The sequence below is a fragment of the Piliocolobus tephrosceles genome, chromosome 12, assembly GCF_002776525.5.
Source record: "Piliocolobus tephrosceles isolate RC106 chromosome 12, ASM277652v3, whole genome shotgun sequence".
NCBI classification, from domain to species: domain Eukaryota; kingdom Metazoa; phylum Chordata; class Mammalia; order Primates; family Cercopithecidae; genus Piliocolobus; species Piliocolobus tephrosceles.
Window position 1 is genome coordinate 4863983 of NC_045445.1, and position 23132 is coordinate 4887114.

At 49.6% G+C, this 23132-nt stretch overlaps 2 protein-coding genes across 2 annotated transcripts; one reads left to right on the top strand and one right to left on the bottom strand.

Moving 5' to 3' along the window:
* Nucleotides 1–1731: 1731 nt before the first annotated feature.
* LOC111531982 (heat shock transcription factor, X-linked-like) lies at nt 1732–9171 on the bottom strand. Its single transcript, XM_026448707.1, is given in 4 exon segments — nt 1732–2103; nt 2106–2775; nt 3611–7720; nt 9008–9171. Coding segments are annotated over 3 exon segments (1326 nt in total). The 5' UTR covers nt 4175–7720; nt 9008–9171; the 3' UTR covers nt 1732–2011.
* Nucleotides 9172–14189: 5018 nt separating this feature from the next.
* MAGEA11 (MAGE family member A11) lies at nt 14190–19402 on the top strand. Its single transcript, XM_023197643.3, has 5 exons — nt 14190–14291; nt 15287–15399; nt 16628–16723; nt 17758–17828; nt 17904–19402. Exons 2-5 carry the CDS (start codon nt 15304–15306, stop codon nt 18928–18930), a joined length of 1290 nt encoding a protein of 429 aa, XP_023053411.2. The 5' UTR covers nt 14190–14291; nt 15287–15303; the 3' UTR covers nt 18931–19402.
* The last annotated feature ends 3730 nt before the right edge of the window (nt 19403–23132 follow it).

Consider the following 23132-nt stretch of genomic DNA (forward strand, 5'->3'; position numbering starts at 1 on the left):
TGTATTTTTAGTAGAGACAGGGTCTCACCATCTTGGCCAGGCTGGTCTTGAACTCCTGACCTCATGATCCACCTGCCTCAGTCTCCCAAAGTGCTGGGATGACAGGCGTGAGCCACTGCGTCAAGTTGAGATTTACAGGAAAACCAGGATTGGAGTGGTATAAGTTTGTAGGGAAGAGGTTTTGTTTTGTTTTGTTTTTTGAGACGGAGTCTCACTCTATCGCCCAGGCTGGAGTGCAGTGACGTGATCTCAGCTCACTGCAAACTCCGCCTCCCGAGTTTACACCATTCTCCTGCGTCAGCCTCCCGAGTAGCTGGGACTGCAGGTGCCTGCCACAACGCCTGGCTATTTTTTTCTTTCTTTTTTTTTTTTTTTTTTTTTTGTATTTTTAGTAGAGACGGGGTTTCACCGTGTTAGCCAGGATGGTCTCGATCTCCTCACCTCACGATCCACCCACCTCGGCCTCCCAAAGTGCTGGGATTACAGGCATGAGCCACCGCGCCCGGCCAGGAAAGAGGTTTTTAAGTGGCAGCATCTTTGCACGATTCAAACTCTGGAGGCATATGTATAAAGTCCAAGAAATACATATGAAAGTTGTACTTCTTGGAAGCTAAGGCGCTCACAAATGATGAAATGTGATTCACACCAATTTGTAAATGAGCACCTATTTGTAAGTGAGCAGGTCGAGACAGGGAGATCCACATGCAGACCATGGCTGGACTGTGAATTAATCCATTCCCATGTCTGCATTCTCTTATGGCCTCTTCCCATTTCTCCCAGGACTCTGCCACCTACTGTCAAATTAAAAATCACAGACAGGGATATGTGTGGGTGTTGGGGCTGTCTGCACGCCCTGATTTCAGAGCTGTTTTGATGTCTGTGCCCAGTTGTGTCTACGGTAAGAACTTGAAGCTATTCGTTGATGATGGCATGTGTTCTAAGTTGAACACTCCAAGTCAACATAAAAGGCTGCTTCCTTAGTTAAAACATGACATCTTTTAAATTAATTTTTGACTCAAAAAGAAAGAAAGAGAAGGAAGGAATGGAGGGAGTGAAAGAGACAGAGAGAGAGACGGGAAGGAAGGAAGGAAGGAAGGAGGGAGGGAGGGAAGGAAGGAAGGAAGGAAGAAAGGAAAAAAAAAAAACAAGGAAGAAAAAGTGGGGGCGTAGTGGGGGAATCAAGGAAGGAAGTAACAAACCCCACCGGCTCCAGTACAGACATAAAAGCCAAACGTAAATCCTGTCCACCAGACACTAATGAGCACCCTCTAAACTGTAAACCCGTAGGACTCCTTGGTAGTATCTGTGACCTCCACAACTAACAAGGGCACTTTTTCACCCAGTGACAAAGCCAGACGTGATCTCATCTGTACGTAAAGTGAAGATCCTGTTATATAAAGGCACCGCCACGACAAGGTGTGGCCAGCAACACACTGACATTGTGAACCCTAGGCCGTCAATGCTAGCAGCACAATTGGCACTCAGCGAGCAGCTCCAGGTAATTTTTTTTTTTTTTTTTGAGAGGGAGTCTCGCTCTGTCGCCCAGGCTGGAGTGCAGTGGCGGGATCTCCTCTCGCTACAAGCTCCGCCTCCTGGGTTCACGCCATTCTCCTGCCTCAGCCTCCTGAGTAGCTGGGACTACCTGCACCCACCACCACGCCCGGCTAATTTTTTATATTTTTAGTAGAGACAGGGTTTCACCGTGTTAGCCAGGATGGTCTCGATCTCCTGACCTGTGATCTGCCCGCCTCGGCCTCCCAAAGTGCTGGGATTACAGGCGTGAGCCACCGCACCCCGCCAGCTCCAGGTAATTTTTAATGAGCAGAGGCAGGATGTCTGAGGGGCTTCCTAAAACCCAGCACCTGCTCGAGTATCTCCTGGGCATTTTTCCAGGGAGGCGTGTTAGGCTGAAGTCTTTATCATGCAAGCCAAAGATGTCGGAGGGGGGTACTCGACTGCAAAGAAAGAAAAAGGACAGAGACCATGAAGACTCTTTTGTGCAGTGAGAAAATTACTCATTTTGTGACACATTTATTGACCGGCACATATTCTGCCCAAATGCTCGCCTCCATGTGCGCTGGTCTGCGTACTCTGGGTATGCCTGGGGCCATCGCTAGCTGGCATGTACTGTGATGTGCGGTGGTTGTGGGGGCAATGGTGGTGCAGAGCTAGGGGATGGGGAAACATGGCCACGGAGGCAACAGGCTGCGCAGCCCCAGCAGCCACTAGGGTCACCGGCACCCAGAGATGGCAAAAGGGCAGCATGCCAGGCGCAGGAAGTCTTGTGGTCTCCATGGCAAGGGTACTGGGGGACGCTGTGGGAAGGGCCACCACAGGCCCGTAAGAATTCATCTGGGTGGGAGATCTGGGGACAGAGCAGAAGGGCTGCGCTGCAGGCCCAGGGACAGCGGCCACCGGGGTGACGTGAGCCTGGCTGCCCTCTGACCACTCGCCGGCCGGCTGGGTCACTGGAGTGTTGTCACTTGCCATGGCGGGATCGGGCACCATCACAGGAATTGCTGGTAGAGCAGAGACACTTCTGATTTGGGTGTTGGGACCCACCGGTTCCTGGTGTTGCGGTGTGACCTGATCATTGTCATTCGGAGATGTGTGATCTTGTTGCTCAGTGTCTGCTGGTGCCAGACAGGATCCAGCAGCTTCTGGCTTGTCCTCCTCCTGATGTCCTGGTGCAGACTTGACGCCCACTCTTCTCTTCATCCTCACGAGGAGGTGAGGGGAGTCTCTTTGAAAGTAGGGATGGCAGTAGAACTCTAACTATGAGTCAAAGTTTAAATAAAGAAAAGGAAACTGCAAGTCACAAGGATGAACTGCAACTCCCAACCGTCTACGCCCCTGTGCAAGAGAACTCTACTGGCCCAGGAGGACTTTCTGGAAAAGGTCCCAGTCCCCAAAGGAAGCTGGGGACTCGTGTTCACATCATCAAGGTTTACCAATTTGTGGCGGGCCTTTCCGTCTCGGAAAAAGCCTCAAAATGGCAGATTAGGGTGGCCACGGCCGGCGGAAAGGGTCTTTGAAGTTGCAGACCAGGAGGGAAGATGATTCTGGGCCTCCCCCACAGTGTCAGCTGGTAACAGAATGCACCCCGGGTGGGCTGGAGGTCCTGGGCACTGGCTCTTCCACACCAGGGGCCCCACCTACCAAGGGCAGCAGGAGCATCTGCACCTCCCGTGCCAGACGCCCGTCAGTGCTTCAACTTGAGCACTTCTCCGACACCAGCTAGGGTGACAGTGGTACAAATACCAGACTCCCCTGGCCTGCTCACCTCACGGGGTCAAGCGCTATGGAGTCAGGGGGACACAGCAACCACCAGAGGACATGGCTGGTCCCGGGTAGGAGGACATGCAGATACGGCTACTTAGCACCTGTGATATTTTACACACTTCAGAGGGGCCAGCACCATCCTCAGCCCTCTCCCCACATTCACTCTTAGTTCATGTCACCTCCACCCAGAGGGGGACACAGGCCCACAGTGATGGCCCCACACCCTGCCTGAGGTCGCCCACTTCCCAGGAGGCAGTCCTGGGACTTCCACCCGACCAGGACCCAGAGCCCGCAGACTTAACCCCTGCAGAGGCTTGTCGTTCATTACCTTATTCAAGATGGAGACCGGCCTTTGTGCGGGGAAAACGTGGGTGAGGGTCCTGAAAGAGCGTTGACGCCGTTTTCGGAAGCCATATAAGTTTAGCTGGCGGAAGAAGCTCTTTATTGAATCCGTGACAAACACTTTGTGTGCGACGTCCCTTTCGAGAATCTCCTTTTCAAAGAGTTTTTGATTGATCACTATACAAGCCCCTCCTTCATCCCAGCAGATGGACGAAAACCGATTGCTGCTGACCAGTCTCCACAGTTTCTGCGGAAAAGGGAGGGAGAGGAGATTGTCTTCTCCCTGGGGCGGGATGTCACCAGCAGGGCGCGGCCTTCTGAACAAAGCCTCCTCGGCCAGAGCTTGGAAAGCGATTTCTTCTGTCAGCAGCCTGAAGTTAGGGCTCCCAGTGGACACCGGGTCATCCCAGGCAGGGGAAGGATCTGCTGGGTGAAGGTAGGTCTCTGAGTGCAACTGGGGAGGAAAAGGCAGCCTGTCCAAGCCATGACCCTGTCCTCTCGAATTTCTTTCTTCACAGAGAGCCACACTCAGTGATGGCTTGTCCTCCATCTGGCAAACTTGCTAGTGCAGTGTGGCCAGCAGCGCCCCTTGGCAGTCATGTAACCAGCCCCACGACATCACAAACGGGCTCTGACTGCTGGGGGGGTGACCTCTTCACAAACCCAGCGAGTTATGTAATAAAGGGCCAAGGCAGACAAGTAGCTGCCCATCTGCATGTGCACATTCTGGTCCTCACAGTCATTTCAATGGGAAAGACGACACTAGTACACAGGAGTGTCGAGGGGCTCTGCCGCACCTTAGGTGCTGACCTGGAGCGGTCCCCTTGTCCTAGAGCTCCTGAGCCAGGCAGAACCACAGCAAAGCCTTGGCTCGGGAAGGTCGGAGCCCACCGTCTGAGTCATGGGCCCACAGACACCAGCACGACTGACACTTTGAAGCACAGAATAAAGGGTAGGACGGTGCCCACGGGTCAGGCTGTAGCCACGCCACCCTTCTGTCCTAGCCAGTGGCAGCAATGTGCTCCATACAGATCCACCTAACACACCCCCACTGTCGGTCCCCAGCACGCAGATGCCCGAAGGCCACTTACGCAAATGGCTTAGCTGACTGCCCCACCAGCGTCGCCATGCAGTCCAGTGGCGAGTCGGAGGCTGCCTTCTTCCCGCCTCTCCTTGGTCCTATGTCCCCCCACCAAGCAGAGACACTCTTCTACACCCCGGGTCTCTGCGTCACATCGTGGTGGGGCATGCAGCTGTTGGCCTTCGAGCATGTCTTGTTTTCCTTGGCCAGTGTCTCCAGAGAAACACACGTGGGTTTGTGCCCAGAGGTCCATCTCTGCACCAGTTGTTCCTTTGGGATGTGATGCTAGGAGGTCACGGGAGAGGTGTCCCTCCAAAGCAGTGTCCGTGTCACACTGTCCCCACACACAGGGCCACATCTCTACAGACTCCCCCGACTCAATTCTGGGCACAGAGCTCAGGGACCTTCCAGAGACCGCCACAAACCGGTGATGCCTTCACGCTTGAGACATCCTGACCCCAGGGCCCAAGAGGCACTGGCTCAGGGAGTGACAGTGAGGGGTCGGCAAACAGACTGCTGATGCTGGTGTCTTGACCCGGCCGCCGCCAAGCTGTGTGACTTGGGCACGTCACTTAACCTCTCTCGGCCTCTGTCTCCTCCTGGGGATAAGAGTAGTAGCACCTGCTTCCCAGGGCTGTGAGGATCCAGTGGGACGTATAGGAACTAGCAAGGCTCCTGGCCGTTGGGTCATAGCTACTGTTGTCACTTCACAAGGCATTTTCTTGAACAGCAAGTTGGAAATCTCATGAGCCTAAGGCAGAATCCACCTGTGGCCTCTGGTTACAACCCACAGGACTGAAAATCCTTCCAGACACAGGAACTGGTGGATTTCCTCGTCAATTGCCGCAAGTCATGAGCTGAACCCCACTTGAGTTTCAGTTCAGGCAGAACTCTAGAGACAGCTAGGGCTAGCTAGACAGCAATTGCAGAGCCTTGTGTTGCAGTGTGAGCAGTCCTCAGCTGTTGACATGACTGGGGAGCAAACGAGGACCAGCAGCAGTAAAAGGACGATGTCTGCTGCAGACTGTCTTAGCACCCGAGGAACACTCCAGAAAGCCTCCTAAGCAGTAACAAATGTGGCACGGTGCAGCCCGGCCAACAGTGGCATCTGCGCAGCGTCCCCTCCTTCCTCCCGCTACCCCATATATCCCTGGGAGCTGTGCACTCAAGGACTCATTCTAAAGGCTATGTCCCTGCAGCCGCCAGCCTCACTCGGCTGCCTGTGCCAGCTAGAGATTTCTTTCCTCTGAGGCTGGCTGAGAGGACCATTCCAGTTTCCTGGGCCATCCAGCAAATAAGATACACATCATGCACATGTAAAACGAGGAACCAGTTTATTGAACAGCTTGAGAGAGCAAAAATAGTGGCTTTAGCTACATTGTTTTACACACTGAGCAGGAAAGGCTAAACCATCCTGCTCCCCCGTACCCCAAAAAGAACAGGCTTGCTGGAGGCCAGTGCCAGGGGTGGAGTCGTGTTCGCAGCAGAGCTGAATTAACCCCATGTAGGCCGGCGAGCAGTTGGTCGTGTTAAAACGCCACACTCTTCTCCTGGCTGAGAAGATCAGTGCTCATTTTTTACCCTTTTTTCAGCGTAGGACCTATTTGTTTTCAGGAAGGAGGATGTTAAACTTGTAGCCTCCGGCACACGGCGGAACCTGCAGTGCTTGGAGAAACGGCACGTACACGTGAAAACATCGTGCCTACCTCAAAGCCTTCTTGTTGCTGGCAGGAGGGAAGCCTGAGAATTTCCCAAGCATAATCGTGACCCGCGTGGCCATGCCTGCTCTCAGCAACATTCTCCAGTGTTCCGGCTTCAATCAGCGCTTGTCACGTTTTAGGCTAGCCACTATTCTGAGAACGTCAGAAAAGCATGGACCATCTCTTGCTTGGCTTTGCTGTTCTGGCAGTAGCAGCTACTACGTACCTGCGTGAGTTCCAGGGCAGAAGTGGCAATGTCCCAGGAAGGCATGGCACCCCACTGGGGCGGGGTGGGTGTGCCACCGGCATCCACTTCTGCAGCAGAAGGCATGTGCCTACAGCACAAGCTTGTAAAAAATACTTGAACAGAATATGCTGTACAGAACTAGGGGTTAACACCGCATATGAAGATGCTAAAACATTTGTAGAAATACTCTGTATACAGGCATGGAGTCACTCCCGCAGAAAGGGCTCATCGGTGAGGCTATGAAAAACTGCTGTCAGCATGCCCAAAGAGAAACTACTTCCACGGTAGGAACAGAAAAAAGGACTGTGCTGTGTCTAAACACGTGGTGCATCAGAGACATAGTTAAAGTTCCTACTGACTGCGCCAGCCACGACCTGGGAGTGCTAAGGACCTGGGAGTGCTGAGCGAGCTGCAGGAGGTCAGCCCTGTGGAGAAATACATTTCTAAACAACACTTTTGATTGGGATTTCAGCACCGTGTAGACAGATGTTCCTTCTGGGGGCCTGGTAAGCAGCCATCCCCCGGTGGGTCTGACGAGGAAGAGGGGTACCTGGAGCCCCTCCCAGACAGATGGAAATCCCGCCCCTGTTCTCACACTCTTCCTGGCATCCACATCTGCTGGCACACACCCCTGTCACCTGCCACTTCCGCGTCCCGTCATGGTGAGTGGCTGATAGGCGCTGGATGCAAACAAGGCATGAGATGGACGTACCTGGAGACCCAGCTCCAGTACTGGTTCTGGTTTGCGGGGTGAACGAGGGGGCAGAGGAAGGTGGAGAGAGCGCGTCCCAGTCCACTTTAGCTCTGTCCCTGGAAGTGGCATCTAATCTGGCATTTCGATATTTAATTTGGGAGGTGGGAGCACATACTTCCCAGGGCTCTGGGTAATGACCACCCTGGCCTTCTTTCGAAACATGGGTGCGATTTTAGGAGGCTCCGGAACTGGGGTCTCTTCGGTTTCTTCGTTATCTTCGTGATGGAGATCGTAGGAAATGTTTCCATATTCTCGTAGAAATGGGAAGATTTCAAGCAGAAACTGACAGAAATCTTTGCGGATACCAAACCACCCTGAAAAATAAGAATTTTTTGTTTCACACACGAGGCTCAACTGACCTTCCTGTTAACTTTCTTTCCATAACGAGAAGTTTCACTCCTACGATGTCATAACATACTTTATCCAGACTCCTCAGTCACAAAGCCTGAACAGGGCTTGAGTACCCAGAATGGGGGAGAAGTACAAATGCTAGCTCTGTGGTTCTCTGAGTGAGGCTCCCGGACTGGCAGGGACAGCGTCCCCGGGGTCTATTTATGGATGCCATTCTCGGGCCCCACCCCAGACTTCCAGAAACTGAGTCGGGCTAGGGTGGACTCCAGCAGTCCCCTTTTCCTGGCCCTTGTGGGATTCTGCTGGGTGCCCAAGTTTGAGAACTACTGCTCCAGTGAGTCTCAAAATATCTGTGGTGCGTAGACTATGGTGTCTTCCGCTAATCTTCTCCAGCCACGATAAACTCATGGATGACAGTGCCGCGAAAAACAAGATTTCCATCACCCTCTGGAATCTGTGAGGGCAGTAGTCATGCGTGGGTCCTGGCCAGGAGGGGGCCTGAACTCATGGAGCCCCCTTAAAGCCACTTTCCCAGTCCCACTATTCCTCTCTGTATGCTACCGGAGTGTCAGCTCGGTGCAGGCCCTCCCTGCTCCCGGCGGGGCAGAGGCACAAACAGCAAGCACAGCCTGGGCTGCTGGGCTGCAGTGAGGCCCGGCCCCCAAACCCACTGGCTTTCGGAAGGGCAGTGCTCTGGGCTTCCATGCCATGGAGCTCACAGCCTCGCCAGGAAGGCACCCTCTGCAGAGATCATTTTGGCAGTGTCTGCCTCAGCAAGCAGATGGAGGGGAGGAGAGTGCTAGCAAGGCAAGACAGGCAAGGCTCAGGTGATGGCAGCGAGGATGTGGGGGAGGCAGAGGGGCCAACAGGGACCTAGGATGAATCCCAGGGTTTGGGTGGGAGATGTGGATTTTCCATCAAATCCTCACAGTCCTTGGAAGAATCTCTCTTGATTCGCATTTTGCAGAGGAGGGAACGGGATCTCTGAGAGGTTGCCTGCCTTGTCTGGTTCTACCTCAAATGGCAGCGTGCGCTGCGAGAAAAGTCCCAGTGCAGGCCAGCGGAACACCAGAGTTACGGCATGCCCTTCCCTTAGACGGTCCCAGAATTTCCTCAGCCCTCGCTTTCCCACACAAGCTTCTAAATTGGGGCCCTTGGAGACTCATTCCTTCCTAGACTTCTATCCATCCCCCACCCCATGGTCCCACCCCGCACACACACCAAGGACTTCTCAAATGCTGAGTACATACAGTGGTTTCCTCCCTTCTGTCCAAATGTGGTTGCCATCAGCGTGATCAACGAGAGCCAAAGGGGGACAAAAATCGGGATGCAGGAGAAGGCGTTGTGGCCATCCAGTTTGTGAACCAGCAGAATCTAAAGAGACATAGTCCCTGTTGATGCCAGCATCGAAAATGGCATCAATGGCATTGCAAGACAAGTAACCTGTTGAGAGTGGCTTCCCATCATCAGCATAATATCTGTAACGAGATTCATCCAAGTTGTTCCCTTCCTGTATCCACAGGTCATTCCCTCTCATTGCTGAGTGGTATTCCATTGTATGAATGCCTACAATTTGTTTATCTGACTCTCCGCTGAGGGTGGCTTGTGAAAACCAAACAAGGATCCGCCATCCAAAATGGAAACAAGACTGCTACAAACACTGGTGTGTGGGTTTCTACAAGGCTGTGTGCTTTCACTTCTGTGGGATAAATCTTATACCCAGGAGTGGGGCAGCCAAGTCCCATGGTAAGTGCGCTTTTAACTGCATCAGAGACTGCCAAACCGTTTTCTACAGTGCCTGTACCATCTGTCTTCCCTCCAGTAATGTTGGAGTGTCCCAGTTCCTCTGCATTCTCCCAGGCACGTGGCCTTGTCAGTGTTGTTGAGTTTTGCCATTCTGAAGCCATGTGTTTCGGGCCCTCATCCTGGTTGTAGTTTGTCTTCCCTAACCTATAATGGTGTTGAGCATCTTTTCCTGAGTTTTTTCACCATGCGTATATCCCCTTCACAAATTGTCAACTCTTTTGCCAATTTTTAGGTGTTTCTTTCTGCAGTTTTGAGTTTTTAAGAGTTCTCTGTATGTTGTAGGTGCAAGTCAATGTTTTGATGTGTGCTTTGCAAACATTTTCTCCCAGTCTGTGGACTGTCTTTTTTTTATTTTATTTTTATTTTGAGGAAGTCCAAATTTATTTATTTATTTGGTTCTAGGACTGGGGCCTAGAAAATACAAGGTGAGATTAGCATTTTGTGGTGCCAGAAAATAAAGAAGTGCTTAAGAAATGATGCGGTATATAAAAAGGGCATAGGAACTTCCAAAGACTAAAAGGGCTCCCAAAAGCTGGAAAATTTGAGCAACAATAGAAGTAATGATAGCATCGAATTATAAGCAATAGAATAAAATAACAATTTAGATTTTTCTCAGGTATAAGCATGGATTATCTCTTCATTTATTTAGATGCTTTCAAATTTTTCTGTCATATTTTGTAGTTTTCAGTATACAGGTCTTACAAATTTTTAATTAAATGCATTCCAAAGTACTTTTTGCTTTGCTATTCATAAAGCACGTGCTTTTTGTCATTTTCATGTGTTTGCTGTTAGTATAGAGACAAAGTATTAATTTCTGTATATTAAAAGTGTATAACCATGGTATATTCACTTATTAATTGCAGTTTTGCTTTTTTCTTTGTAGAATCCTTAGGATTTTTCAGACTGACCATCATGTTGTTTGTCGTAAACACCATTGTATTTCTTCCTTTTAAATCATGTTTTTCATTTCTTTCTCTTGCTCCATTGCAATAGTTTGAACCTCTAATAGAAAAAGTTGAGGAGAAGTATGAAATCTGTTATTTTTGCCTTGATCCTGACCTTAGATGGAAAGCATTCAGTATTTCATCATTAAACATATTCTTAGCTCTAGTTTTTTTTTGCAGATTTCCTTTAATGAATTGATAATGCTCACATATGTTTTTAATTTGCTGAGAATTTTAAAAAATGAAATGTGTTGAAATTTTCAAATGATTCTCTGAATTTAATGGTCCTTAGATATTCTTTTTTCTTACTGATTTTCTATTTTTTTCTAACAATTATAGGAATCTTATATAGGTCCTAAATTTAGGTCTACATAAAGAAAGAATATCAGAGAAGAAATAAGTAAAGGTAAAATAAATGCTTTCTTATTCTTAACTGACCTAAAATGTAACTATTTAATTAAATTAATAATAGTAACAGTGTATCAGACAATTAGTGTATATGGATAAGTGAAATAAATGATTGTAATGGTAATGTTTCAAGCAATGCAATGAAGGAATTGAGTATACTCTTTTATAAGGTATCTATACTACATATGACGCAGTATAGTGTTATTTTATGGCATGTTATTAAAATATATATTATAAACTCTAAGACAAAGACTAATTTCTTAAAAAAGATGTGTATTTTACATGTACTAAATGCTCTATAAAGTGAAAGAAGACAGAAAAAGAAGAGGAATAAAGAAAAATTAAATACATAGAAAACAGTTACATACATGGTAGATATTAATGCAATTATATTAATAATCACTTTAAGTTTGAATGATCTAAATACACCAATAAAAGACAGATTGTCAGAATTAATAAAAAATAATACTGAGGAACATGTTGTCCATAAGAAACCCATTTTAAATTATAAGGACTCACATAAGTTCAATGTAAGGAGGTTGGAAAAGGTATTCTAACACTGACAAAAGAAAGCTGCAATAGCTACATTAATTTCATATTTAGAGTGTCTAAAGTTGAAAAAAAAAACAGACAATATCAATTGCTGACAAGGATGCTGAGCAGAGAGAATCACTCATTGCTGGTGGGAATGCAAATAGTACAGTCACTTTGGAAGACAGTTTGTGAGTTTCTTAAAAAGTTGAACATAGTATTACCATGTGATTCAGAGAACACACCCCTAGGTATTAACCCAAGTAATTTGAAATTTTATTTCTACAGAAAATCTTGCATGTAAATTTTATCATAGCTGATTTTATAACTGTCAATAATGGAATAAACTAAGTTGTTTTTCAGTAGGTGAATGGACAAACAAACTGTGGTACAACCACTTAATAGAACACTATTAATCAATAAAAAGAAATGAGCTATCAAGCTTTATTAGTCTGTTTTCATGCCGCTGATAAAGACATACCTGAGCCTGGGAAGAAAAAGAGCTTTTATTGGATTTACAGTTCCAGATGGCTGGGGAGGCCTCAGAATCATGGCAGGAGGTGAAAGGCACATCTTACATGGCAGTGGCAAGAGAAAAAAAATGAGGAAGAAGCAAAAGTGGAAACCCCTAATAAACCTGTCAGATCTCATGAGACTTATTCACTATCACAAGAATAGCATGGGAAAGACCAGCCCCCATGATTTAATTACCTCCCCCTGGGCCCCTCCCACAATACATGGGAATTTTGGGACACACAATTCAAGTTGAGATTTGGGTGGGGATACAGCCAAACCATATCACAAGCCATACAAAGACATGGATAAATATTAAATGCCTATCCCTAAGTGAAAGAAACCAGCCTGAAAAGTTTAAATAGTGTATGATGATACAATTTATTTGGTATTCTGGAAGAGGCAAAACTACAGAGACAGTAAAAAGATCAGTTGCTTCCAGGGGTTGGGTGGGTGAGGGGGAAGGATTGAATAGGGTAAGCACAGGGGATTTATTAGGGTGGTGAAGCTATCCCGTATGATACTGTAATGGTGAATATAACACTATGGATTTGTCAAAATGCTCACAACAAGTGTGACCCCTAACGGATGCAAATATAAAAAAAAATTTAGAAGGTCTGAATATCCCAGGAAAGAATGGACAATATGACGAAACAGAATAACTATATTAGAAACATATGAAACAACCTCTTTAATGAATATCAAGAGAAAAGGTGCTGGCATAAGTGACTGTGGAAGTGAGTAGAGCCTGTAAGAATAAAGTTAGAAGGAACTCAACACTCCAGAAAAGAAGGACCCTCCAGGATTCTGGCTGCTGCCGATTGTCAGCCCTAGGACAATCCTGGCAAGAGGCTGGATGTGGCACGCTCTCACTTCTGCAGTGGGGTGAGAGTAGAGCTTCAGGGAGGTAAGGCCGTGGTCTGAAATGGAGAACTCGGATCATCAAGGGCTAGGTTTGGGATAGGAGTCAAATGAGTGTAAAACAGTGGTTTGGATGGAAAAACAGCTGGGAGGGAAGAGAATGAGTTGGTCTTTCACTCAAATTTCAAGATCTTTGAGCTGCATCCAGATGGGGAAGACTCTCGCACACCCAAATTAAATAATAGGCCATCTTGGAGGGAAATTTTACTAACTTTTATTCACAAAGCTTCAATTTTGACTAATTTGGTATTACATGTTCTATTGAGCTGCATATTCTCTGAGATATTTTAGATAACAACAGAAGTAATTCCCAAAGGAAATTATAATAAGATATGGTCTAAAAATAATATTTGAAAACTACCATTTATTAAATATTCAGTATACACCAGGCACTGTGTCAGGCGATTTAATACATTTCTTACATTGCAACAGTCTTACAAAAAAATGATCTAGCAAACAGAGTCTTGTTGTCCCCTGTTCTTGGCTCTATGGGGACCTCATCACGGGTGGCTCTAAGTGGCAAACTCACTTGTACCACAGGCAGGAAGTTAGGGAATCCCCAGAGAGATGAGGTCTTGGTGTAAAGGGCAGAGGTCTGCTCATCTCAGGGACTGGGAGTTGAGGAATGGCAGGCTCCGGCAGGAATAAAGATAAATAACCCACAGGAGGACTTTGGAATCCACATCCCAGAGGCGACAGGGCCAGCCTCTAGCTGTGGTTGGGGAGGAGCCCCTGTAGGAAGGTGTGGGTCTTCTCCCAGAGGTCACTAAAATCACAGGTGCTGAAGACCCCCAGGAAGCACCTAGCCTGGGGCCCGCAGCCATTCTGTGCAAGGAGTGCAGTTGGCAAATGCTCAGAGGTGACAGAGACAGAGCATCTCCTACCCATCACTTCATCAAAGAGCTGGGAGCCAGGAGGAGGAATCCCCTGAGCGAGAAGTGAAGGTCCACCCTCTCCACATAGAGGGGCCACAGAATCCAGCTCGGTCCCTCCTGTCAGCCCTGGAAGACCTTGGCAATGTTGTCCCCCGACCTCACACCTCCCGCTCACTGACACCTCACGGGACTCAGTGTTAGAGACTTGGTCCGAGAGGAGCAGACATCATTGGCAGAGGACGGAGCTCCAGGCTCTGCGAGGAATCAAGGTCAGAAACCTGAGGGAGGATTCAGGCACCCCCATGACCCTCGACCACATCTGCACCTCTCGCCACTACTCTTCACCCCGACCCGCCCCCATACCGGCAGAATCGGGATCCGCCCCTGCTGTACATCCGGGGAAGCTCCAGGCGTGGGGGCCGGATGTGACCTCCATTGGCTTCCGCCTCTGGGATCTGAGAGGAGCGAACGCGTCTTTCTGAGGGTGTCTTGAGAGTGGCCCAGGGCAGCGGGCACAGGCTCTGTGAGGAGGCAAGGTGAGAGCTGAAGGAGGACTGAGGAGGCCTCCTCCCCAGATAGAGGGCCCCAGATAATCCATCGCCAACCCTGGAGCCAGCCCTGAAACAAGGGGGGACCAAATTGTCAGGCTGAGACAATCCCCCACCTCAGTGCCCAAGGAGACTCTGGGAGTCGAATCTATGGTGTGACCCGGGCGGGGGCAGTTCCATAAAGGGTGGGGCCCCGGCCTTTCCAGACATCAACATTAGGACTCTGAGAAATTATGGAGAGGTTCCACCCCATCCTGATAGAGGGGCCCCAGAGTCCATCCTTGTCCCTGCAGTTAACGCAAAGGACCTCCCGGCTTGGTGCTGCGGACTTGCACATTAGGGGATCAGAGAGAAGTGACAGCCAGGTTCTGAGGGGTGGCTTGTGATCCGCTGAGGGCAGCAGGCCCAGGCTCTGTGAGGAGGCAAGATGAGATGCTGAGGGAGGACTGCGGACAACCCCTCCCCAGATAGAGGACCCCAAATAATCCAGCACTGCCTCTGCTGCCAGGCCTGGATCACCCCACGGAGACGGACTTCTCAGTCTGGGCCGTCCCCTCCCGCCACCCCTCTCGGCTTCTGTCCGCCGCCGCTTAAGCCTCAGGGGACTTTGGGGTCAGAGCTTGGTGTGACCAGGGCAGTGCTGCTTAGGAGAGGGCAGGGCCCAGGCTCTGCCAGGCATCAAGGTCAGAACCCTGAGGGAAGGCTGAGGCCCCACAGAGCGAGGCTCCCTCTCTGCTGTCAGCCCTGGGAAGTTCCTGGCATGGCCGCTAAGCACATGCTTCCTGATTTCCGCATCCTGGGCTGACGGAGGGAAGGAGCTTGGTATCATGAGAACGACCTAGAGGGAGCACGGACAGGAACCAGTCCCTGCTGGGAGGCAAGGGAGGCCTAAGGGACAACTGAAGGGACCCAGCACCCCAGGACAGCTCCCCCCCCAACCCCCGCCACCCCGCCGTCTCAGACTGAGGTGCCTCTTCATTCAGCCTTGGGAATCTGAGGAATGGAGACTCAGATCCGCAGAGAGGGTCTTGGGTGCAGCCCTGCCGGCATCAAGAGGAAGAAGAAGAAGGAGGACTCAGGACACCTTGGACTCCAGGTCAGTAGGGACCTTGGCCCTTGGAGTTCCAAGGCACAGTGGCCACATGTGGTGCATCCTCACTCTGCCGTTGTGGTGTCAGAGAGGAGTGGGTTGTGGTCTGAGGAGTGGAGCCTCAGGTCAACCCAGTGGGGAGTCCCAGAGCACTGAGGGAGGACTCAGGCAACCAATTATCCCTGAGGTAGAAAACCTGCCCCGCCATCAGTCCTTGGAGGCCCCAGGCAGGACTCTAGGAAAGAGAGGCAGCTCCCCACTTCCTAGTTGGAGTTCTCTGGGAGATGGTGGTCTTGGCCTGCAAAACCCATCCACAATTCAGCAGGAGAGACATGGATAGGCCTTGTCAGGAGTAAATCTGAATACCTGGAGGACACCCAGAGAGAGGAGGCACCCCTGAAATCTGCTCCATCTGTCAGCCTTTGGCATCCCATGCAGGGGTGTCCGTGTAGTGCCCCTTCACTTTCTGCCTCCCACATCTCAGAGAGGTGGGGCCCTTGGTCTGAGGCGGGTCCTCAGGTCAGCAGAGGGATACACACCTGGTCAGCACAGGGTGGAGTCCAGGATCTACCAGTAGTCAAGGAGAGGAAAATTGATGAAGACTGAAGGTAAGAATGTACCCTCCCGCGTGCCAAAGAAAAAGGGACCTCACAAATCCCAGCTTCCCCTGTTTTCATCCCTGGGAGGCCCCAGGTAGGGGAGGCATGTGCCATGCTCACAATTCTGCCACCGGGTTGGGGGTGGCACCTTGCTCATGGAGGTGAGCACCTTGTTTCAAGGGGGTGATGACGGGTCAGCATGTGGAGCCACAACTGGTCAGCAGAGGGAGGAGTCCCAGGATCTTTAGGACTCAAGGTGTGTGTGCCCTCTTTGTGAGGACTGGAGGTACCTCCATCCCATAATGAAGGGATCCCACAGAGTCTCTCCATCCCCTGTGGTTGGCTGTATGGGGACCTGATCACAGGTGGCCCCAAGTGGCAAGCTCACTTGTACCACAGGCAGAAAGTTGGGAAACATTCAGGGAGATGAGGTCTTGGTGTAAAGGGAGATGTCTGCTCATCTCAGGGGTTGGGAGTCAAGGAAGGACAGGCCTCGGCAGAAGTAAAGATGAAAAACCCACAGGAGGACTTTGGAATCCCCACCCCAGAACCGAAGGGGCCAGCCTCTGCTGTCAGCCCTGGACAGCCACATGATGGGGTGATGGGACTTACTTCTGTTTTGGAATCTCGGGCAGGTGAGCACTATGTTCTCAGAGGACGACTTCCAGTCAACAGAAGGAGCCGCATCTGGTCCACAAATACAGTGGTCCCAGGATCTGCCAAGAGTCCAGGTGAGAAACCTGAGGGAGGATTGAAGGTTGCCCCTGGCCAGAACACAGAGGAGGGCCACATAGAAATCTGCTCTGCCCCTGCTGTCTCCCCAGAGAGCATGGGCAGAACTATCTGCTGAGACCCCTCTCTTATACTGGGATCATTGGTCTCAGGAAGGGGAGGCATTGGTCTGAGAGGGCTGCACTTAGGTCAGCAGTGGGAGGGTCCCAGGCATGACCAGAATCAAGGTGGGAGCTGACGGGACCGCACTTACCAAAAACATGGGACCCAGCCCTTTCCTGCCCCTTGTGTCAGCCATGGGACGTCGCTGGGACCATGGGTGTTTCTGTTTCCCTGATTTCCTCTTCTGGTGTCTCCTGGAGGTAGAGTTGGGTTTAAGGAGATGGCCTCAGGTCAACAGAGGGAGGGCCCCAGGCCAAGATAGGCATCAAGATGGAGACCAAGCAGGCTCCTTACCCCAGGACACATGGACCCAGCTGACTGTCACCATCTCTTGCTGTCCTTCCTGGGTAGCTTTGTGTCCACGTGGGCAGATGTGTATCCCCACATGTCCTCTTTCATATCAGGAAAGAGCTATGGATCTGAGAGTTTCTCAGGTCAGGAGAGGTGTGTCTTCCAGGCCCTGGCAGGAGAAAGTTGAGGGCCCTGAGCACAGAGGGGACCATCCACTCCAAAGGAGTGAGAAACTCACAGAGTTTGGCCCACCTTTCTGACTGTGCTGGCGTGCCAGGACAGGTGCTTGCAGTGTGCAGCCTGAGGGCCCCGTGATTCCTCTTCCAGAAGCTCCAAAAACCGAGCAGTGAGGCCTTGGTGTCAGGCAATGTCTTCAGGTCTCAGAACACAGGAAACCCAGGCAGTGCCAGCAGTCCAGATGAGATGTTCACCCTCAACCTGCAAATGGCCCCACCTGCCCCAGTACAGTGAGGGACCCCCCCGCTTGCAGTCTCACCTGCCCTACCTCAGTCTCAGTCCTGGAGCCTCCTGCTCTGATGTCCAGCTGCATCTTGAGCAGCCTTCTCACTTCCTTTTTCAGGTTTTTAGAGAACAGGCCAACCAGGAGGACAGGAGCCCCAGGAGGACCCAGAGGATCACTGGAGGAAAAGTGTAAGTAGGCCTTTGTGAGATTCTCCATGGTTCATATCTCATCTGAGTCTGCTCTCACACTCCCTCTCTCCCCAGGCTGTGGGGCCCCATCACCCAGATCTTTCCCACAGTTCGGCCTGCTGACCTAACCGGAGTCATCATGCCTCTTGAGCAAAGGAGTCAGCACTACAAGCCTGAGGAAGGCCTGCAGGCTTCCTCAGAAGACCCGGGCTTGGTGGGTGGCGCACAGGCTCTCCAAGCTGAGGAGCAGGAGGCTGCCTCCTTCTCCTCTACTCTGAATATGGGCACTCTAGAGGAGGTGCCTGCTGCTGAGTCACCAAGTCCTCCCCAGGGTCCTCAGGGAGAGTCCTCCTCTCCCACTGCCATGGACTCCATCTTTGGGAGCCTATCTGATGAGGGCTCCAGCAGCCAAGAAGAGGAGGGGCCAAGTGCTTCGCCCAACCTGATAGACCCTGAGTCCTTTTCCCAAGATGCACTACATGGCAAGATAATTGATTTGGTTCATTTATTGCTCCGCAAGTATCGAGTCAAGGGGCTGATCACAAAGGCAGAAATGCTGGGGAGTGTCACCAAAAATTATGAGGACTACTTTCCTGAGATATTTAGGGAAGCCTCTGAATGCATGCAACTGCTCTTTGGCATTGACGTGAAGGAAGTGGACCCCGCTAGCCACTCCTATGTCCTTGTCACCTCCCTCAGCCTCTCTTATGATGGCATACGGGGTGATGAGCAGAGCATGCCCAAGTCTGGCCTCCTGATAATAGTCCTGGGTGTGATCTTCATGGAGGGGAACTGCGTCCCTGAAGAGGTTATGTGGGAAGTCCTGAGCATTATGGGGGTGTATGCTGGAAGGGAGCACTTCCTCTTTGGGGAGCCCAAGAAGCTCCTCACCCATGATTGGGTGCAGGAAAAGTACCTGGTGTACCGGCAGGTGCCCGGCACTGATCCTGCGTGTTATGAGTTCCTATGGGGTCCAAGGGCCCACGTTGAGACCAGCAAGATGAAAGTTCTTGAGTACATAGCCAATGCCAATGGGAGGGATCCCACTTCTTACCCATCCCTGTATGAAGATGCTTTGAGAGAGGAGGAAGAGGGAGTCTGAGCATGAGATGCAACCAGGGCCAGTGGGCAGGGAAACGGGCCAATGCATGCTTCAGGGCCACACCCAGCAGTTTCCCTGCCCTGTGTGAAATCAGTCCCATTCTTCCCTCTGTGTTTTATGGAGAAGTCAGTGTTATCAGTAGTAGAAGGCACAGTGAATGGAAGGGAACACATTGTATACCGCTTTTAGGTTTCTCTTCCATACGGTGACTTGGAGATTTCTTTTTGTGTCCTTTTGGTAATTTTCAAATATTGTTCCTTTAATAAAAGTTTTAGGTAGCTTCAACATCTTAAGTGTGTGGATGATGCTGACCACACATGTAGTTTTGTTTATCCATTTCAAGTGCAAGAGTTTGCCATTTTGTAAAACATTTTGGGAAATCTTCCATCTTGCTGTGATTTGCAATAGGTATTTTCTTGGAGAACGTAAGAACTTAGCAATAAAGTTGAACTGGTGTTGTGAAACAGAGAAATAAAAGGAGAAGGTCATTAATTCTTGTCTTATCCATGTTCATCTGTTGTTCTATGAAAGTACACACACAAACACACACACCCACTCACACACATACACCCCCCCCCCCCCCCCCCCCACATACTCCCCCAAGAAAAGCCGTTTCCTATTGAGTTGCAGATTCTCTGAGATGTCCTGGACAATAAGAAATATTCCAAAGTAGAGAGTGGTAGTACCTGGGGTCAGAGTAATACTAGAAATGGCTGTCAATCATTAAATATTCAATATATTCCAGGCATTGTCCCTGGTGTTTTAATACATTTCATACATTGTAACATTCCTACAAATAATGGTCTATTGAACCCATTTTCCAGATGAAGAACCTGAGTCTCATAGTGCTTGATAACTTTCCCAAGATCATATGGCTGAAAAATCATAAGGTTGGTCTGGGCCCATCTAGCTCCCATTCTATTCTCACTCTCTCCAGCCTGAAGTACACCTCTGTCCCTTAATTCATTTGTCTTCTCAGTACTGCATAGTATCTCTCAAGTGGCCAAAAGAAGGACCCTGTGGACATGGTACTGAAAGCAGGTCTACAAAAGGAAGGTGACAATGAGAATGAAACACAATCTGGGGATAGTCTGTGGGCTTTATTAACCTAGGGTCCTCCTTCCTGAGCCCTAGGGTTCCTGAGAGCTGACTCCCCCCAGGTGCAGGAATTTCTGTACAGCCCTTGCACTTTCCCACATCATAGGGGCCTTCCCTTGTTCACCCCCATGTGCTCTCCCTTCCAATTGGAATATGAACTGCTGCCTGCTCCTCCCTGCTTGCTGTGGAGGCTGAGCAGAAACACCTTCCCTCCAATTTACACTTGCTGTCATCCCGTCTGTGTGTCTAAATGCACTCTCAAACTTTTCTAAATAGGGGGTGAGTGGAATGTGATCTAGCACATGATCTACTATTCTTGAGATATAAAGTTAGAAAGAGACTTTTTGAAACCACCTTGATATTTGCAATAGGAATTTAATGGGATATTTTATTTGAAACTGGTCACTGAACACATACAAAGACGAATGAGCTTATCTTGGTGGTCAAAAACCAAGGTCTCCCTCATAAGCTGGAGATGAGGAAAGAACATGGAAATCACTGTGGAGTCAACATCTACTGAGGCTGAACTCCTAAAACCCCAGAGTTTCCCAGGAGGTGAAAAATGCTTCCTTGGTGGGCACACTAGTTTGAATTTAAAAAGAACAATTAAACAAGCTTCTACTTTCTCTTGTCTAGTACTTGCCCCACAGGAAAATATGGGCTTTCAGTGTGCCTAAAGACATCTACAGGTGTTCAGGTATGTGGAGGGTAGCAGAAACTCACAGGTTAAGATTTTGACCAGGAATCCAATGGAGGAAAAATTCTACACCTATAAAGATTTTAGAGATTATTTCAAAGGGCAGTGCAGAAAAGTGATATTGAGTGAAGAAAAGGGACTCTTTCTGCTGAGATTTACAATACCTTTTGAAAATTAAATGTCATCCTGCATTTGAAAGCACCTGTCACACAGTAGGCACTTGAAAAAGGTGGACAATTTCCAGGCAAAGTAGGCTTTGTTCAGAAACTCCTCCAACAAACGAGGAGGAGGACTCTTGTTCTAATAAATATATTTGCTTTTAGTCGAGCATCTACTATGTAACGGTTTATGGGAGAGACTGCAACTCCTCATCCACATCTTGTCCTTTTCTCCATCTTGATCAAAGGGGGACAATACCTTGCCAGCCCCCTAGTCATTAGGAAGGGCCATGTGATGTCACTTTCCCACTGAAACATGAGCAGACATATTATTGTCAGCCACTTCTATAGAAAATGCCTCAGGAGCTATGGATTGCTTCTCAAGCCATGGCTATACAGAACACTGACCACTCAATTTCTACACTCAGGGACTTAAGTTATATACACCTTTGTTTCCTCAGATTTGAAAAACCATATTTTGTGCTTTGCGCCCTGAGAAGCAGTGGATATCTTCAAAAGAGGTGCTCAAACACAGGATACCAACTACAGGAATTCCTTCTTGCTATCTGCAGCCTTCGTGCCCTTGAGGCACACCCATCAATCTGCTGAGAACTGTGACATGGATTCCCCATCAGCCTTGTTGTTTAGCACCTCGTCAACACTCTCTTGTACCTTTCCTGAGTCAGTCCAGCTTGGGGTTTTATCCTTGCTGTGTCTACTCACACAACGGCGCAGCCTAAGTTAGGAACTGGTGATGAATTTAACCGCAAATATCTCTGTTTGAAATTCCCCAGTTAGGAATTTCCTTCCAAGATAGTTGTGATTTGGGTAAAATGGGAGGACATGATGAAGCCTTTTGGCAAGTCTCTTAGTGGTTGGTAAGTAATAACCACTGTGATGTGATGAGTGACAAATCACTATGATTAGGGGATACTATTCAAATAGTCCCCCATGTAACATCTGGCTTTTGGTTAATGGATCACCTTAACTGGGTGACTATGAGGTTTTGCTTTCTAAGGTTGATCCAGAGAGGTGAGACTGGGGTGTCCTAGCAGAGACAGCTAGGGTCGTGGTATCCCTGAGACAGGCAGTTAAAACTAAAGGCTCTAGCAGATGATGGGGACAGTGAGCATCAGGACACTCCACAGTCTCCGGAATGCCCCCAAATCCACATTAGGAATTGGAAAAAGCTGGGTGTGAGAGGGCTTTGGGGTCCTGAGGTATTAGGCTGTGCTGAAGACCAGCCACCCCAGGAGAAGGGTGTGAGGAGGAGCGCCTGCCAGATCCAGCTGTCCTGCCCTGGGCTGGCTGTGGGGAGAGGGACATGGAAGCAGAAGGAGGCTGAGGTGAGCTGGAACCCTGGACTACGTCATGAGCTGGGTGCTCCTGGGAATGGCCAGGGGCAGACTCTTGTGTGGCACTCCAGAACGGAAGCAAGGACATTGGTGGAAACAGCAACACCACATGTCCCTTATTGGACAGAGCAAAGGGTTATGGAGAATGCTCACCTGTGTTTCCTAATGACTGCAGGGCTGCAGCAGCTAGGACGTTCCACGCACCCCACATCCTCTCCTGCAGGCATTTCAGGGTCCAGCATCCTCCACAGCAGCCTTCTGTATGGACATACATCACACAGCACTGGGACAATTCTGAACATGGCAGGGCAGAGCAGATGGGAGTGTCCCTGTGCCCATCCGTGGATAGATCTTGAGGGTTTCCAGGTGCCACAAGCCTGCCCCCTGGGGGTTGGTAAGAGGACTCTCAGTCATAGTCTCACTTCCCTAAGAAACCTCCCTGTTCCACCAGCCATGGCTAAAACCCCTACTCTGAACTCCAGCCTCCTTGACAAGGGGCTGATCTCCCTCCTGGCTCTTGCCAGCCCTTCTCTGTGACAATTAACCCTGGTAAGTGTTCTGCAGCCCTTCTTGAGCAAGTATGGGGTGTCAGAGCATCTAGCCTTATTAGGGGGCTCCTGCCACAGTCCAAGTGAGAGGAACTGTGAGGCCAAATTAGGGCAGTGGTTGAAAGGCTGGAGATGAGTGATGGATTTCCGAGGTATCGCACAGGGGAAAGAGGCTGGGCTTGTGGGTGAGTCCAGCTTAGAGGCTGCAGGGGAGGAAAGGTCTGAGGACAACTCAGAAATGATTGGTTTCACACTTCCTAGTTCTCTGTGCTTGTGTATGGTTTCTTTTTTAAAAAAATTAAATTCATCACTCTGAAAGTTTCCTTTTGTTATATCCATTTTTAAA